This window comes from Gobius niger (assembly GCF_951799975.1).
Source record: "Gobius niger genome assembly, chromosome: 10".
NCBI lineage: Eukaryota > Metazoa > Chordata > Actinopteri > Gobiiformes > Gobiidae > Gobius > Gobius niger.
Genome location: NC_136861.1, coordinates 2281445 through 2300479, shown reverse-complemented (window position 1 = coordinate 2300479; position 19035 = coordinate 2281445). Strand labels below are relative to the sequence as shown.

At 44.6% G+C, this 19035-nt stretch overlaps 1 protein-coding gene across 1 annotated transcript in view; it reads right to left on the bottom strand.

The window, feature by feature from the left end:
• Positions 1-11163: 11163 nt before the first annotated feature.
• LOC306969095 (ATP-binding cassette sub-family C member 12-like) overlaps positions 11164-19035 on the bottom strand; it is a gene marked incomplete at both ends in the record, with an annotated part of 59014 nt that continues 51142 nt past the window's right edge. Inside the window, 6 exons of the mRNA XM_079564697.1 lie at positions 11164-11256; positions 13009-13173; positions 13699-13812; positions 16107-16185; positions 17965-18124; positions 18213-18402. Coding sequence (XP_079420823.1) covers positions 11164-11256; positions 13009-13173; positions 13699-13812; positions 16107-16185; positions 17965-18124; positions 18213-18402 — 801 coding nt within the window. The remainder of the gene's footprint in view (positions 11257-13008; positions 13174-13698; positions 13813-16106; positions 16186-17964; positions 18125-18212; positions 18403-19035) is intronic.

Below are 19035 nucleotides of genomic sequence, written 5' to 3'. Positions count from 1 at the left end.
AACAACAGTAACCCTATGATCAAACAGATCAAACATATCTAAAGGCAACTCAGACTTCATTATGTGGAAATCCTTCATGCGTCCAATGACTCGTTCCACGTGTATGCGAGCATTGGCCACGGTCTTGGTTTTCTGGTCATCTTCCAAGGAGAACTGTTTTTTCCCTTTTCGAAAAGGAGGAATTGCCAACTTCACTCCTGTCATTAGAAGTAGTTCCTGGATATTGAATCCACGGTCAGCTAGCAATGTGTCTCCTGGATCAAACTTGTCAATAATCCCAGATCTTTTCACCAGTTCTTTGTCACTCATTGACCCACCAGCAGCTTTAGACAAAAAGCATACAGTGCCAGCAGGAGTACATGCAACTAAAACTTTAACTGTAGGTCGGCCCTTGTATGCGGAGAATATCTGACTATTGGCCTTTGCCAATGATGGCCTTTGGATTGGCACTTCTGTGCAGTCAATTATTGCACGTACATTATTATATTTCTTAAAGCAGTCAGGATAGTACAGTGGCAGTTCTTCTTGTTTAGGTCAATACAGGTGAGGTGATAGCTCATATGCGAGAAGGGGTAGCCATGTTGACAGCACTTGTGATACGAGACTGGTGCATGTTCCAAACAAGTAGGCTAAGAATTCTTCTGGTAGATTTAATATCAGTTTCATCAGTACCATAAACAATTCATTTGCTGGGGACAGAAGTCGTGGTGGTCCTGGTTTGGTGCTGTTCTTTAGCTGGTATGACTTCAGAGTTTCAGACTGTACTCCACGGTAATATTGCATATGTGGGATCTTGGATTCAACCTGGTTAAGAACCCATAAAAAGAGTGCATACGAAGGCACACCAGTGTGCAACGACACCAGCTGGTCAGAGTTCTGTATATCCTCAATGTTATATTTGCGTCTTTGGTGTGGGGGCTCTTGTATTTTTTTTAGTGTTTGTATTTCTTAGCGCAATCTTTCATTCTCTTCTTTTAATTGTTGATACTCTCGTTGGCAAAAGGCACACTTTGCGGTGCATGTGCATTCATCTGAACAAGCTGCTGTTAATGCACTGGAGACTGTCATACAGCTCAACGCTGTTCAGCCAGAGCGGGGTCCAGTCATACAGCTCAACACTGTTCAGCCAGAGCGGGGTCAAGTCATACAGCTCAACACTGTTCAGCCAGAGCGGGGTCAAGTCATACAGCTCAACACTGTTCAGCCAGAGCGGGGTCCAGTCATACAGCTCAACACTGTTCAGCCAGAGCGGGGTCAAGTCATACAGCTCAACACTGTTCAGCCAGAGCGGGGTCAAGTCATACAGCTCAACACTGTTCAGCCAGAGCGGGGTCCAGTCATACAGCTCAACACTGTTCAGCCAGAGCGGGGTCCAGTCATACAGCTCAACACTGTTCAGCCAGAGCGGGGTCCAGTCATACAGCTCAACACTGTTCAGCCAGAGCGGGGTCCAGTCATACAGCTCAACACTGTTCAGCCAGAGCGGGGTCAAGTCATACAGCTCAACACTGTTCAGCCAGAGCGGGGTCAAGTCATACAGCTCAACACTGTTCAGCCAGAGCGGGGTCCAGTCATACAGCTCAACACTGTTCAGCCAGAGCGGGGTCCAGTCATACAGCTCAACACTGTTCAGCCAGAGCGGGGTCAAGTCATACAGCTCAACACTGTTCAGCCAGAGCGGGGTCCAGTCATACAGCTCAACACTGTTCAGCCAGAGCGGGGTCCAGTCATACAGCTCAACACTGTTCAGCCAGAGCGGGGTCCAGTCATACAGCTCAACACTGTTCAGCCAGAGCGGGGTCAAGTCATACAGCTCAACACTGTTCAGCCAGAGCGGGGTCAAGTCATACAGCTCAACACTGTTCAGCCAGAGCGGGGTCCAGTCATACAGCTCAACACTGTTCAGCCAGAGCGGGGTCCAGTCATACAGCTCAACACTGTTCAGCCAGAGCGGGGTCCGGTCATACAGCTCAACACTGTTCAGCCAGAGCGGGGTCCAGTCATACAGCTCAACACTGTTCAGCCAGAGCGGGGTCCAGTCATACAGCTCAACACTGTTCAGCCAGAGCGGGGTCCAGTCATACAGCTCAACACTGTTCAGCCAGAGCGGGGTCAAGTCATACAGCTCAACACTGTTCAGCCAGAGCGGGGTCAAGTCATACAGCTCAACACTGTTCAGCCAGAGCGGGGTCCGGTCAAACAGCTCAACACTGTTCAGCCAGAGCGGGGTCCAGTCATACAGCTCAACACTGTTCAGCCAGAGCGGGGTCAAGTCATACAGCTCAACACTGTTCAGCCAGAGTGGGGTCAAGTCATACAGCTCAACACTGTTCAGCCAGAGCAGGGTCCGGTCAAACAGCTCAACACTGTTCAGCCAGAGCGGGGTCCGGTCAAACAGCTCAACACTGTTCAGCCAGAGCAGGGTCCGGTCAAGCAGCTCAACACTGTTCAGCCAGAGCGGGGTCCGGTCAAACAGCTCAACACTGTTTAGCCAGAGCGGGGTCCGGTCATACAGCTCAACACTGTTCAGCCAGAGCAGGGTCAAGTCATACAGCTCAACACTCTTCAGCCAGAGCAGGGTCTGGTCATGCGTCTCAACACATATAAGTTTGTTTAAGCATAACACTGTGTTCAGTAATTGCATTATACATAACCAGATGCTCCCATCTCTCCAAGTCCTGCTCACCTCCAGGACTCGGAGGTGTGTGGTTCGGATCACTGCTGACTAGGAGTGCAACGGTTCAGCTATCTCACGGTTCGGTACGGTTCACGGTTCGGTTAGCATTTTAAATGTGCGTCAGTATTTCTACTTGGTGATTAAGGAAAAACTTGAAATATATAGTTTTTCTTTTTCATTATTATTATTACAAACCTGTATAGCTAAAGTGCACTGTTACACAAAGTGCTTGTGTGTTTTGGTTTGAAAAAGGCACTATTTTCACATATCAACAAGGGTTGCCACGACTGACATGTCACGTCTTATTTAAGAGAGGCAGGCATCCACTTTTGAATCTAATTTGAACGTATAATGTAAGTATTATAACAAAATAAATGAACTGAACAAACAAAATACAATTGTCTGCAAGTTATTAAAGGTTATTTTTCAAAAAGGTTAGCATGTCAACATGTTCTGGTAGAAGTTGGGACCTTGACTGTTGTATGTCCCCTGCAGTGGAAAATACACGCTTGCTTGGTACAGAGGTTGCAGGAACTGCAAGTTATGCTTTAGCTAGTGGAGCAAGCATGTTAAATATACCAGATTTTTCTTTCCATCATTTAAGTGGCTTTGTCTGTGATGAATTTGCAGTACATACTTTTTGTTTTATGTTTGTAACCGAATAAACCTTCATTCATTCAAGTGGACACTGTCAGTGGGAGAGGACTTCCTTTTTTGTACATGTCCATCTGTTGGTCTATCACAGTGGTGGACTTGTCTTCCTCACTACTGGTACTGGTGAAACAGTCAACAAAGAGGCCCATAGGGGGTGCTGTCTTCTTTGGGCTCAGACTTTCAACTGTGGAATATCGCTGTACCTGTCCTTCAGCTTCGCAAAAATGCCTCTTTTTAAGCTTGCTATGGTAGCTGTGTCTTCTTTCTTTGGTGCCATATTCTGTTTTATCATGTGGATCAATGGTAAAATCAAGGACACTGTTGGAGTTTTTTCATCACACAGCACCATTGTGGTTGTTTTGAGGGGTGCAAGTACACAATGTCCTCCGTGTTTACAATGTCATGAGTTTCCAAAATGCTCATCTCTTGTGCGTCGCAGTTCTGGGTTTTGTCTTTTCTCGGTCAACATCGACACCATGTTGTCTTTTCCTCTGGAAGCCAAAATATTGCCAGACTGTTGATCTGAGTAGGTTAGTACTAGATGTAGGTTATACCTGGGGTGGTGTTCCTGCAGTCGCTTGTGTACAGATTGAAGAGAGGTGGAGAGATGACTGAACCTTGAGGAGAACCAGTAAATATTGTCCTGACAGCACTCAGGTGGCCGTCCTCTCTGACCATCTGATCCCTTCCAGTGAGGAAGGAAAGGACCCAGAGGATGAGGTGGGGGTTGGCGATCATCTGGAGCAGCCTACACCCCATGAGATGTGGCTGCACAGTGTTAAATGCGTTTGAGAAATCCACGAAGACCAGGCTGACATGGGACTTGGGATTTTCCAGGTGGGTGATGACACCATAGCAGAGTGAGCACAGCATCATCCACCCCTTTCAGTGGCTGGTAGGCAAATTGCAGTGGGTCAGAGTGCACACCCACATCAGCCTGCAACTGGGCCATGTCGCTGTTGGTGCTGGGGTTGCTCTTCTTCACTACTGGATAGATGATGGAGGACTTCCAGATGGAGGGGATGGAGTGCTCCGCCAGGGAACAGTTGAACATGGAGCAGAGGACACAAGCCAGCTGACTGCAGCAGCCCTTCAGCAGGCGTCCACAGATCTGTCCAGGAGACTTGCAGTGCGCGCTCCCCATCCGCAGGCAGCAGCAGCAGGTCCTCAGTGGACTGGGACGTAGAGACAAGCTCTGCAGAGAGCGTCTCCCTCTACTTGGTGAAATCACACTGACCATGCCTGCAATATAAGATGTTAAGATCCTCTGCCATGCAGACACACACCCCAGCAGAAAGCCCAGATGAGGTGGACTTGGAGGGGAGCCAGGTCAGGGTTTTAACAACCTGCCAGGCCTCTCTGGACTTTCCCTGGTTGAAAAGTCTCTCCACCCTGTCTTTATAAGACCTCTTGGCCGCTTTAATTTCTTTGTTCGGTCTGTTTTGAATTCATTTACCTTCTAGCTTGTTTCCTGAATTAAATGCTATTTTCTTTTCATTCAGGGTTGTTTTCAGTGATTTAATTATCCAGGGCTTATTGTTTGAAAACACTTGGAACCATCATCTCTACACAGAAGGAGATGCATGATGTTGTAACATCTGTGGCCTCCTCTAAATTGTTTCCCTCAATGAGTACCTCCCAGTGTGTGCAGTCAAAAAAACCCTGGAGAGTCAACAGACCACTGTTGGACCTGCTTCTTAACTCTTACCTCTGTTACTGGGACTAGATGGTGTAGGTAACGTACCGGTGGTAAGTGGGGAGCATCTTATTCAGTCTGCAACCATTGAAATCTCCGAGGACAAACACAGGAGAGTCAGGGGAAGCAATCTCTAGCCTCTGAAAACAAGACGCAATGGTTTCTGACACGCGTGTCACATTGCCAGAAGTAGCTGAAGAAGCTGGCCAAACTCGCGGGGGAGATATTTGGGCATGAAAGTCAGAGCGGGTAGTTCGACATCAGTTGTACAACCAAGAGTCAGTGACAGTGGCTGTTGTACTCCACACCTGGTTGATGTACACAAAGACCCTGCCCCCATGCTTCTTCTTGCTGCTCGTGGTGTCCCGGGCCAGGCGCACAGGTGTCCATGTGTCCCAAAGCCGCTAAGGGAGAGCTATGAGTCTGCGATGGTGCTATGCAGCCAGGTCTCTTACGCAAATCAGACCTGTGTCCTTGTAAGCCTACTGGCAAGAGACGTTGGCTTGCAGCTCATCCAGTTTATTGGGCAGAGATCAGACATTTGCGAGCAGAATAGAGGGTAGTGGTGGACTTTAGGCTGCACGGGAGGGATATTTCACCTTACCACTTGTCGCCATTACAGCGCCAATATGAAAAGGAAATCCACCATACATCAGTGCGATGTCACATGAAACCCACCAATACTGTGGGATGTGTTAAAAAGGACAAGGCTTTCTGAGCCTGTTGGCAGGGGGGATCCCTCTGACCAACAGCATCAGTGAGGCACAGTGCTCCGATAGTCGACACATGTCGACTATCGGAGAGGGTGTAGTAGGTTTAGTGTTACTATTGGTGGGGACACTTTACAATAAAAAAAAAACTTGTCCTCACCCTCCGTGGGCGGTCTCTTTTTCCTCCAAGCTCGGGTCCTCTACCAGAGGCCTGGGAGCTTGAGGGTTCTGCACAGTATCTTTGCAGTTCCTAGAACTGCACTTTTCTGGACCGAGATGTCTGATGTATTTGACCAAGCGGCACGGTATGGCGGCACGGTAGCAAAGCAGTTAGCGCTCGTGCTTCACAGCTAGAAAGTCCGGGTTCGATTCCCACCAGGGACGGGGCCTTTCTGTGTGGAGTTTGCATGTTCTCCCTGTGTCTGCGTAGGCTTCCTCCAGATACTCCGGTTTCCCCGACCACTAAAAACATGTACAATAGGCCAGGAGGCCAGATGAATGTGTGTTTGAGAGTGCGCATGGGGGACGATGGGACATTCACTGAGCATTCTGTTGAAGCCTTGTCCTTGATGTTTCATTCATATTCCTCACCCTCCGCGGGCGGTCTCTTTTTCCTCCAAGCTCGGGTCCTCTACCGTCGGCCTGGGAGCTTGAGGGTTCTGCGCAGTATCTTTGCTGTTCCTAGAACTGCACTTTCCTGGACTGAGATGTCTCATGTATTTCCTGGGATCTGCTGGAGCCACTCCTCCAGTTTGGGGGTCACTGCCCCAAGTGCCCCAACTGATGCCTTCACCTTCCAGGTTTTCTCCAGCTCTTCTCTGAGCCCCTGGTATTTCTCTAGTTTCTCCTGTTCCTTTTTCCTGATGTTGAAGTCTTGGTGTTGCTATGTCGACCACAACGGCTTTCCTCTGCTCTTTGTCACCAACACAATGTCCGGTTGGTTCATTACCATTCTGTCCGTCTGTATCTGGAAGTCCCACAGGATCTTGGCTCGGTCATTCTCTACCACCTTTGGAGGTGTTTCCCACTTTGACCTTGGGGTTTCCAGCCCATACTCTGCACAGATGTTCCTGTACACTATACCAGCCACTTGGTTATGGCGTTCCATGCAAGCTTTCCCTGCAGCATCTTACACCCTGCAGTTATGTGCTGGATTGTCTCATTGGCCTCTTTGCACAGTCTACACCTGGGGTCTTGTCTGGTGTGATAGATCTGGGCCTCTATTGCTCTGGTGCTCAAGGCCTGCTCCTGTGCAGCCATGATGAGCCTCTGTGCTGTCCTTTAGTCCGGCTCTGTCTAGCCACTTCAGTTATGTTTCGGTGGTACATCCCGTGTAGGGGCTTGTCCTCCCATGACGGGACCTCCAGCTCCTCATCTTCTGTTCCCCATTGTCTGAGACATTCACTGAGCACGTCATCTGTTGGAGCCTTGTCCTTGATGTACTTATGGATCTTGGATGTTTCATCCTGGATAGTGGCTCTCACACTCACTAGTCCTCGGCCTCCTTCCTTACGGCTAGCGTACAGTCTCAGAGTGCTGGATTTGGGGTGGAACCCTCCGTGCATGGTTAGGAGCTTTCGCGTCTTAACATCTGTGGTCTGTATCTCATCCTTTGGCCAGCTTATTATTCCTGCAGGGTATCTGATTACTAGCAGGGCGTAGCTGTTTATTGCCCGGGACTTGTTCTTGCCATTGAGCTGCTTCTTAGGGCCTGCTTTACTCGTTGAAGGTATTATGCTATTTGTTGTGAGTGATCTCTAAGTTGTTAACGGCAGTGGTGGCTGGTGATGTGAAAACCAGGGGTTTTAGTTGCATCTACCTACCTTCAATTATATTTTAGAAGATACTTATAAACATTGTTTTTAACTTAAAAAAGAAAGTCTTTGGGGCATTTAATATTATTATTTTATGTAGAATATATTCAAAACTTATTGTTTACTTTTAATCAACTAAAAAATAAATAATTTCTGACTAAAGTGTAACGATAGTCACTATGCATATTTGTGTTGTGCACCACTGATTTGTGTTTTGTACCAACAGAACCAGAACAAAGGCAGGAGGTGTTTCCTCTTTGATTTCATACAGTTTTAGTCCCAGACCTGCTGTGGTTTCATTATGAGCCTCAGAGCCACAAGTTTAAACCCGTATAAACCGTCAGACAAATGATCCGCTCAGAAATAATGAGCAGCTCACGCATAGACAAGAATCCTCCTCCTCCTTTAGCACCTGGAGCTCCACCTCTGTTTCCCTCAGTGAATGAATGACGTTCCCCTCTCCTGTCGTAGCTCCTCCTCATGGTCCTGAATCTTCTCCCCATCAAATGTCCACGTCCTGGGACATAATTGTCCCAAAGTGTGAAATAAACAAGCAGCAGCTAAAGCAGACGAGCTAGTTAGCATCGTAATGCTACCTCCAGGAAAGTGACTTCTGACGGAAGAAAGTTGTCCCAAGTCCATTAGTTTGACTAAATCCTTTCACCTCCTCTCAGGAAACAACACAAAGCTTCTCCGGTCTCTCAAATGAGAATTTTTTCCTCCGATCGTCCATGAGCTCAGAGCCGCTCCAACAACGAGCTACTCGCGTTTGTTTACAGTAGAGCTTCCTCGTCTTTCACCTGTTATTATTGCGCGTCTCTGATTGGTTGAATTAATGATATACAGTGACGTTTTATACCATAGTAGAGGCCATTGGTTAGATGCTTGGGGCACTGTTCCTCACCGCCCCAAGCACAAAACTACACATTTATGACGCTTTTGCAGCACACGATGAAGCTGGCAGACAAAATGACACGCTCCTTCACCTCCGCTCCCCCTCCCTCAGTGTGTAAAAGACCAGTACATAAGAAAGTTATGATTTTGCTAAACTTAAAACTTCTTATTTTATTTGCAAAATTGATAGGCCCATAATGGACCAGCCGCCACTGGTTAACGGCATGACAAGTAAAATACATACAGAAAGTGTTTACAACATATTTATTTATTGTGACACAATAAATAAAAAAATTAAAGAGACAATACCGTTGTATATTTAGGACTTTGGCTAAATGATTTAAATGTACAACATTTCTACTTAAAACGCAAATAAATAAGACAATGATCAAATCGATGGAGTGATTGATGTGCAAAGACATCGGATCCAGTTACTGAAAATCAATGAAAAAGTTTTAAAGTATTTCAGAAAATAGGATGGAAATGAATTAGAGTGCGTCTGGATGAATGAGAGTGTGTTTGAGAGAGCGAATGGGGGACAACGGCATGAGCCTGGCATGAGTGCCACGTATGTCCATTAACATGCACTGTCCCAGCCAAATAAACATCTTAATTTTTACATGTTACTGTCATTGTGTACTCTCAGTGAGAACAAGCCTTTCTTCTGCCTCTACAGCAGGACATTGACATGACTTACGCCTATGGGACCTGCACCATGTATTTGTCACACACTGTGACAGTGTGCTCTGAATATCAGAGCAGAACAACAGATTAACACATAATGCCCAGACTCCGCTCCACTCAGCTCCTACGAATGACAGCGAGATCAACGCCACTACCTCCACTTCATTCCACTCCTCTCTGCCGCTGCAGGTCCACGAGCAGCCCAAAGAGAGCATGCACAAAGCAACAAGTTTGTGAAATGAAACTCTTAAAGGATCTGTATCATGCTCTTTTAGCCATTCCAAAGTTAAGTATAGGCATTTATTAGCCTGATAAACCACACCCACCTTCTTTCTGCACGAAAGAAGGTGGGTCTGGCCACGCACGGTAGACACGTTGTTGATTGGCAGCTAAGGCCGAGCCGAACCAATCACGACCGTCACAGAGAAATGAGAAGGTTATGTCACTCGCTGCACCTCTATGTTTTTAGTTCAATTAACGTTAACATCAGCCAAAACTAATTATTGGATGAAGTGGTCAAGGATTTTGCCTCGCGTTCTCCGCGTGAGTTAATATTCACTTCATATTTGTTTAATTGGACACAGCTGTCGTCACGTCCGCTAATCGCCGATTGGTTTATTTCACTGACAATCTGTGCGCGTTAGGCCCGCCCCTTCAAACTGCTCCAATTGCTCCGTGACCAGACTAACTCCCTGCATGGAATGAACAGGGAAGAGTATGGCAGAGCCAGGCAAGGCATTTATATGATATATATTGTACCTCTACCACTAGGGGGCACTATTTTTTGTGATAAATATAAGTGTTTTCTGGAGGTATTTTTCAAACCCTGAAGACACAGCGCTTCGAACACGCTTTTTTTCCTCCGTGACTTTATCGTTAGGTAAGAAAAAAGAACAGGTGTGTCCAGAGTAAGTTACAACGAGCTCCAACTTCACAGCTGCAGCGCATACATGACGTCTGTTCAGACGGTCATGGGATGCATTTTTTTTTCTCTTGGTTTCTCTCTTATGACAGAAATAATGAAAAAGCTGTTCTACAAATTAAAATCAGGCCATAAGGCATTACAATTACAGACAGTGAGCACTTCCGTTCCGCTGTGACGACACAACTGAGCAGGTCGGTCGTTCACCAGCAGAGGGCGGAGCAGCTGCTCAGAGAGCAGGATTCAGGAGGATTACTGAGAACTGCGTGAATGAAGCCACAAACCACTCTGGGGGTGTTTTTGATAAGGAAATAGCATAACAACATGGCTAAAAGCTCAAAAAGTCTATTTAGCATGATATAGGACCAGTCCAGTCCAGTCACAGAGAAGATTGCTTGAAGTTCGCCCCGTTCTCTTTTACTTCAACAAGTTTTTTTTCCCCTCCTGAGTGCCAGTGGCAGATAAAAGTCACGTGAATGAGCGCAATATTAACTTAATCGGGCCATGTGATTGTTTTTGTGAGAATAAATCTCTACAGAGTGGAAATATCCGTGTTATTGTGTGTAAAATTGTAGTAAAAAGTCCATGTAGAGGGCATTTACTCTGAAAACCTGGATGTTGTTGGCATCTCATGTCTGGTGCGATCTGAACTGTGGAGCTTGATCCGGCCAGAGTCTGACAGAGGTGAAAATAGAGTTGGATCCGTATTTTTATCGGAGTCCATCAGAGCGGAGAGGAGGATGTATGGAATGTTTCTTATTAATTAAAATAAATATGTATTTGCTAGAGTGTGGGGCAAAGACGGAAAATGGAATCTGGGGGTAACATCTATGTATATTCAAGTGTATTGTTATTAAGTGTGCAGTTTGAAAGCGGAATGAACGGCGATGGTTTATGGGTACAGAGGACACTTATTATACCACAAAATACAGGAAATACAGATGGAAATGCATCAGCAGTTGAAGAACACGTAACCGATGTAAAACTAAAACTTGAATGTGAATGAAGCCAAATACAACTCCAGGCATATTTTTGTTGTTGAGAGAACGGCATTACAGAGACAGGCTACAGACATAATTAAAAGCTAAACAAAAGTTGAGGTTGCACTGTCCTCAGCTGCTTGAGGTGTTAGCAGCTTGCACCAGGGAAGAGAAGATGGAATCTGGCCGTTGCTGCAACACTTCGGGTTTGTCCAGCTCTGCCACCTGTTCAACACAAACAAGTGTCAACTATTAGTCAAGACGCTATTGTGCACTGCAGGAATGGGCTTGAGACTGCATGCATTTTGAGGTTTCTTTGAAATGCAAAGTGCAATATAAATACAATTTCTTCTTCTTCTTCTTTTTTTTATTTTTTTATTATTATTATTATTATTATTATTATTATTATTATTATTATTATTATTACTATTATTATTATTATTATTATTATTATTATTATTATTATTATTATTATTATTATACACTGTAAGGGAAGAGGATTAAGTCCACTTTCACTTTGTTCTATAGAGGCAGGCCTTGTCCCCCCTCTATAAGGGCCTATTGAGATCAGGTGAACAACCATCTTTTGTTAAGTCTACACCCAGTGACTCAGCAGCAGAGCAGGCGTTCTCCCTCCCACCCTGGACCCATACCAGTTTGCTTATCCATCCAATTGCTCAACAGATGATGCCATCTCCACTGCGCTTCATACAGCCCTCACTCACCTTGAAACAAAGGACTCCTACGTCAGAATGCTGTTTTCAGACTTTAGCTCAGCATTCAACACTATCATCCCACAGCAGCTAATACACAAACTGCTCCACCTGGGGATCAACACATCACTGTGCAACTGGCTGCTGGACTTTTTGACGGGATGCATTGATTTGACAGGAAACCTCTTCTCTTTTGTGCTGGTGTGACCATTCTTGCGTCATCCCCTTACTTTGTTCACGAACGCAGGCAGTGTGGCCCCCGTGTTATGCGTGCTCACTTTGAGCTCCCTGTGTCAATAGTGGGGTGAGCTGAGTGAACAGGTGGAGGATGTGAGTGTCGGGGCTCCTGTAGCCGCCTCGTTACTTCGGAACCCATGCGCTCTCAAACCCTTTCCCTGAAGGCCGCGCTCACGTCCCGCGGGTCGTGCATTCGCAGTCCCTCTGCCACTCTGCTCCGTCCGCCCCACTCCAGCAGTGACTTTTGTTTTGCAAAATAAGCATTCACATCTAAAGTGACGCCCCTCCTCCGAAAAGGAATAAAATAATACAAAAAGCCGTTCACCTCCACAAACCCGTTCATATCGTTCACTGTAAAGACTCGTTCAAAAGAGCCAGTTGTTCGCGACCAACTAGAGCCGACGACAGACACACACGCACGCACGCACGCGCACGCGCACGCGCACGCGCACGCGCACGCACGCACACACACACACACACACACACACACACACACGCCAGAGGAGCTGTGGACAGGCACACAGACAAAATAAAGCGTCTGCAGCCGCTCGCTGCAAAAAGTCAGGGATATTTTTTGTTTGGGCGTGTGATTTGAGGAGTGTGGCGTGAGAGCGTGTGAAGACGCTCAAATGCGTGTGTCTCACGGTGAAAGCGTGAGAGTTGACAGCCCTGCATTTTATGTACAATGGGTTGAAGGCGCGCGGTTTTCTCCCGGAGCTAAGCAGGTTTTGGTTCAAAAGTGAGATTATATTTAATTTTCACTCAAATTAAAAAAAAAATGACAAGGACATGTACAGAGAACAGGCATCAATGTCAGTTTGAGATAGAGCGCTAACCGCTGTACTGCCGTACCAGAGACGTGAACCAAAGGAGTGCCTGTGGTCCTTGATGCACAGTGTAGTGCACAGAGATGACTTCAATAAAGTCTTAAGTAATACTTTTGGGAGGAGTAAACAGTAATCAGATTACTGTTAACAAGCAAGTTGCCAAACTCTTTGTCGTATCAAAGTGATCTGCACTGCTTTACCTGTCCATTGTCCATGACAAGAATGCGGTCAGAGCCCAGAACAGTGTTGATGCGGTGTGCAATGGTCAACACAGTGCAGTCTTGGAAGGCTTCTTTGATGGTGCTCTGGATGAGAGAGTCCGTCTCAGCATCAATGGAAGCTGTTGCCTCATCCAGAAGAATTATCTGGAACAGCGAAGGCGCACAGTCTTATTCAGAGGGGACATCAAATCCACTTATGTTCATGTTTCTTCATGTTCTAGCACAGTGCCCTCGTTAAAAACATTCCTGGAGTAGCATTTCATTTCACTCGTTCAAGTGTATGTAATCTTGTTGACTGAGACTGTTTCTTATTTGGCAGTATAATGTACGAACCTGACCAGCCAGCCTCATGTTCTGCTTGTCCACATTTTTTAATGGTGTACTTAAGTACTTAGTTGTTTTTTTTCAATGCTCTGGATAGGCTGCTGGGGCTAACGTGGGGCTAGCTCAGGTGTGGAGTATTGTGCTATGTGACATGAGCAATTTAACAGATGTTTTTCCTTGGCTTGACATCAACAAAGAAAATGTAGTAGTTATTTTGTGTAGATTGCTTCATCCTTTCTACAACCTTTCTCTAAAACATAAAATATAAGGCTCCAGTAATGCAGGATAGGTCCATGTTAAAACTCTTACAGCAAATGATGGCAAAGGTGCACAAAAAACACACACCTTGGAATTGCGGAGTAGAGCTCTTGCCATACACATGAGTTGTCTTTCTCCCACAGAGAAGTTTTCTCCGTTTTCCATAACTGGAGCAAGTAATTTTTCATCAAGTTGTGAGATCTGTGAAAAGACGAGCTGTGGCATAAATGTCCTTACACGACAAATGCTACAGGCAGTCCACTTCTAGTAGATATGGGAATCTCATTCAATTCATCTTCCATGTTACATAATACATGCTAACAATAAATAATGTGGAACAGTGACAGTTTTGTTTAAACATTACACAACAAGAGAGTTCAAACAGCTGTTCTTTTACTATTTAAAAATAAATACAGGCATCAATGTCAGTTTGAGACCGTGAATTATGCTTAGGTAATCAAGACTTACATTATTGTATGTGTTAAGATGAATAAATTAGTTTATAGCTAAACTTCGAGTCATGTAACAGCTGCAATTCTTTTTTTAACCTCTAAACCACCACCTTAACCAAGCGCATTTTCTACAGTTCAACATTACCCAAGTGTACAAGCTTCCAGACTGGAGTTTACAGCCCATAGGTCAGTGTAATGACTCAATTGAAAGCTAAGACCGACAAAACTGATCAAAACTTTTTATCCTTACCGCCACATTTATGTCACGTTTTTGTTGCATTTTTGACACATTTTTTGTGTCTTTTTGTTACATTTCACCGCTTTTTTATTGATTGTAGATTTTTCTTTGATTCACTGATCTATTGTGTTATTGTTGCTTTGGCACGTTTTTTTTTTCAATATCACATATATTATTGACACTTGCTCATGTTGTTGTCACTTTTTCTTTTTTAGCCATGTTTTGATTGCTTTTTCGTTGCTTTTTTGGCACGTTTTTGTTAATAGACTATAGGCAAGTGCATTTGAAAGCTAAGACCTTGCAGTTTCTGAAAATATGTGCAAGATCTGTGTGAGTAAAACACAACTTACAGGGGGTGGATGGCAGGGAATCAGTTAACTAATCAGCATGAGATATCTGTTCTTTGAAAGTTGGATACAGAGTGAGTGATCGTATCATTTATCATCTTCTGACGGTAGACTTTACTTTTGCTTTTAGCTCCCCAGTGACAGCTCAATTCTCTGAGTAAAATAAACACGTGTCTGGATTATGCACCTGAGTTCACACATCTGGCCGTTTTTAGAGGCATTATAAATGGAAGAGAACATTGCAGAGTGATCTCTACACGTTCTGATCAGTGTTGGCAGTGAGAAGAATGGTTGAGGGCTACGGGGACCTAGGGGTTTGACGAGGATTAGGACTAAGGCGCACTAGCAAAATTGTTAGGCGCATACGCAACCAAATTGGAAGCACTCATGAGCCTGGGAGGCAAATAGAAACAGCACTAGCCCGAACGAGCAAAAAGCAAGGTACAATGGGGTGTGAAAGTTTAGGCAGGTCTGATCAAAATGTCTAATAAAATGAATAATCAGACAAGGGTAAGAGGGAAAATGTTCTCCTGCATTTTGGAGACAAATAACAGAGGTTAAAAATAACTTTTTGGCTGCAATGAACAATGGTCAGTTTGGAGAAAAAGGGGAACCAAGTTTCATAAGGAGAACATCTGTCCGACTGTTAATCCATCCCCAGATGGATCCATCATCCTTTGGAGTTGTGTTGCAGCGGTGACAGGGAGCATTTCTTTGGTAAAATGAAGAATGGATTCAATTAATTTTTAACAAATTCTGCAGTAAAACATCTGTGAAAAAGCTGGAGTTACAAAGCATAATATGCTTTGCAATAATATGCTTTGTAACTCCAAATTATGGCTTCTACAAATGGGTAATGATCGAAAACACACTTAAAAAAAAACAATGGATCACAAAGTTTTGCCGTGGCTTTCACAGTCTTCTGACCTAAACATAAATGAAGATCAGAAGACAGTCCAGAAATCTTAGTTCTGTAAGACTTTTGTAAGGAAGAAAGGACTAAAATCCCTCAAACTAGACTCTTTGCTCCTAGAAAATCATTTAAAGCTGAGATACTTGATATATTTGGGGGCTACGAGGCATTAATTGTGGACAAAGATTTGCTCTGCTTTTTTGCATTTTGAACATGTCATTGATCAAATTAAAACCTGATTATTTTGGAAAGTTATGCCAATGTCTCATCTACACATCATGTCTTTTGTAGATCATGTCATCTTTTCGCGCGTCATTATTTAAATTATTAGACATTTTGATCCAGGGGGACGACAACACCATGTAATCATTTTCAAGTTCTACCATTAGTCATACTTTTAACTAATCCATTTGAGCAGCTTTTAAAATGTACTGTAGGTTGTCTATTTTTGTGTAACTTAAATACTATGCCTTTTCAGATGTACTCAAATAATGAAACAAAACAGTAATGTGCAACCACACATTACTACCACTGGATTTACATACAGATTCCTTCATGTAGGTCTTCTCCAGTGCTGTCCAGATTTCCTCATCACTGTAATTGTCAAAGGGGTCCAAGTTATACCTGTGAGCAAAGGCAGATGTTCATGAGAAAGGAAATAACATGCTTTTAGTGACCACAGCTCCTTAATTGAAAATATTTTTGCCTTAAGGGCCTATCTCACTGGCCTGGAGACTAGTTGGAGACTCAAGTTGCTGCAGGTCACTGAGATGTTTTCAAGACGTCCCCTGGAGATAAGGCAAGTCTCCAAGTACCACATGGAGACCTGAAAGAGTGTGGTCTCCGCATGGTCTCCGAGAGGTCGCAAGCAGTTGTGTCATGAATACCATATGTTGTCCTCAACCTGCAAGGCGTTTCTGTGACATCCCTGCAGTGTCTCCAAGACTTGTCAGACACCAAGGAGATCTCAAGGAGACTCCATATGAGATTGAGATCTCCTTGGTATCCGACAGATGTTGGAGACACTGCAGGGACGTAGCAGAAACGTCTTACGATGGTTTCTATCTCTGCGTTTGAGTCGGAGCAAGAGAGTGATGGACAGTGGTACAAACAACTACAGTAAATACATCTACATACAACCAAAGAATGCAGACGATGAATGAAAGTGCAGACAGTGCGTTCTTAAGGTGCATTCACCAACCTGACGCACTGTCGCTGTTTGGCAGCAACATATGCACTGTAGTGACCAAGTGACCCAGCGTGCTCAGAATGTTGTGGCTCTCTGTGAAATGTTTACACCAGGGGTGCCCAAACTTTTTGTCTCCGAGGGCCAAAGGGAAAAAGGGGGCCACGGGCCCAATACGGCGATGTCCAGCGTGAAACACATGTAACTGCATTTAATAATGGATACTTTATTGTATTTTTGGTATACATTTGTATTTGATTCTATCTATGCAAATAACATACTACATTAAAACAAATGTTAACCTAGTTTTAGATGAACAAAATCAACAATTGTAGCAATATAGTGCAAAATGTAAAAAAAAAACACCTGTATACTGGTGGGAAAGTTGATGCTACAACGCCCTGTGATAAACACCAAGACACCACAACAGTGTTTCCTTAACTTTGCGAAAGGAGTGAAACAGCGCCCCCAATTTGACGGTGGTGGCCAAAAAGTGTACTGCATCCATATTTCCCATTGAGAATGAATGGAAGAGAATTAGTATTAACCACATGCAGCACAAAAGTAGGTCACCCTCTGGCGGCCAACAGAATTGTTTCGGGGCCCCACTTTGGGCACTCCTGGTTCGAAAGTTCGAAATCCGTGCAGTAATCTTCACTTTACTGCGCAGTAATCTTCACTTTACTGTGCGGATGCCAAATTACTCCTGGCATTATTACGCCTTACAATATAGTCCCCCCTTTTATCCACTTAAAAAATCCACATTGTTTAATTTTGTGTAATTATACTTTGTAGTGGAACACTTCATGTAACCATATTTAAATAGGGAAAACATGGAAGAGCTTGGTAGCTTCTATCTTGACCAGTTTTGGAGCTATAGTGGAGAGGGGGAGAGGCTAAATGCTAACGCCGTCTGCGCTGTGTTTACGTGACTGAAGGCACGGGGGAAGATCAGACAGGTCCTAAAGAACTCAAAGCTAAGGTAAGAACATATCTCAGTATGTAAAAACGGTGGCCTATTCCTTTAACATAAACTTTCCCCTGGAAACCAAAAAAAAGAAAAACCCCTAATCTTCATCTTTCGCAATAGATTGATTTCAATATAAACGGAAAGCCCCTAAAGATGAAGAATCTCATTTTCAAGGGGGTCCATAGTTATTAATAAATGTTAATGTTATTAATGAAACTCCCTGAAATTAAATCATTGTGTCCAATACCTGACAGTGCCAATAAACAGAACGGGGTCTTGAGGGATTACGGACAGTTTGCTGCGCAGATCATGCAAACCAATGGCTGCTACGTCCACTCCGTCTATTAGTATGGAACCCTTAGCCGGCTCCACCAAACGGAACAGAGCCACACCCAGAGATGACTTTCCTAGCAACAAACAAATCACAGTCTAACATTTTCTACGCAAGCAAGCAGCAACTACCAATATTGATAAAACTGATATGTCTTGACCTACCAGATCCTGTTCTCCCCACAATTCCCAGCTTCTCTCCACCTTTGATGGACATGCTCAACCCGTTTAGGACGATTGGCGTGTTCTCTCTGTATCTCATCTTGTAGTCCTGGAAAGTGATCGAGCCTTTTGATGGCCAGTTTTGTGCCACTTGAGCATTTTGCACTCGTCTAGGGGACTCCGATGGGCAATCCTATTGAAGTGTGAACATTCTGTTGTTAATTACATGTTGACAATATTATAATACAATGGCTGTGCAGTGCATCTGGGCATCTACCCCTTATTCCGACAGACCTCCATCTAGACAGCCCTCCAAACCAAATTCCGTCATTCTGACAACCCTCCATTTTGATAACCCCTTCAGACAACAGATTTGAGAGGGGTCGACTCGACATTCCGACAACCCTCCATTGCGACTTCCCACCAATCCGACACTTTTTGGTGCCTCTATTCCGACAGTAGTTTTGAGCGTAGCCTGTTCGGTTTGTAAACTCCACTGTCGTTAAGGTTAGAGCTAAGGTAAGGTTAGGGTTAGTTCTAGTAGGCCCACGTGTTTTTAATTATTAACTTGTGTGTCGGAATGGCAGGACATTGCACAAAAGGTAAAGTGTCACCACTCCAAATGTCGGAATGGACAAGTGTCGGAATGGCGGGGTGCAACCGATTTGAGCAAAGCCTGTTTGCCGTGCGATGCCAGGGGGAGAGCGTGTGTCCTTGGGGAACATGCTTAGTGATAGGGTTAATGGTAATTCATACTTCTCTTGTGTGTCGGAATGGCGGGATGTCGCACAAAAGGTAAAGTGTCACCACTCCAACAAAGGGGGAA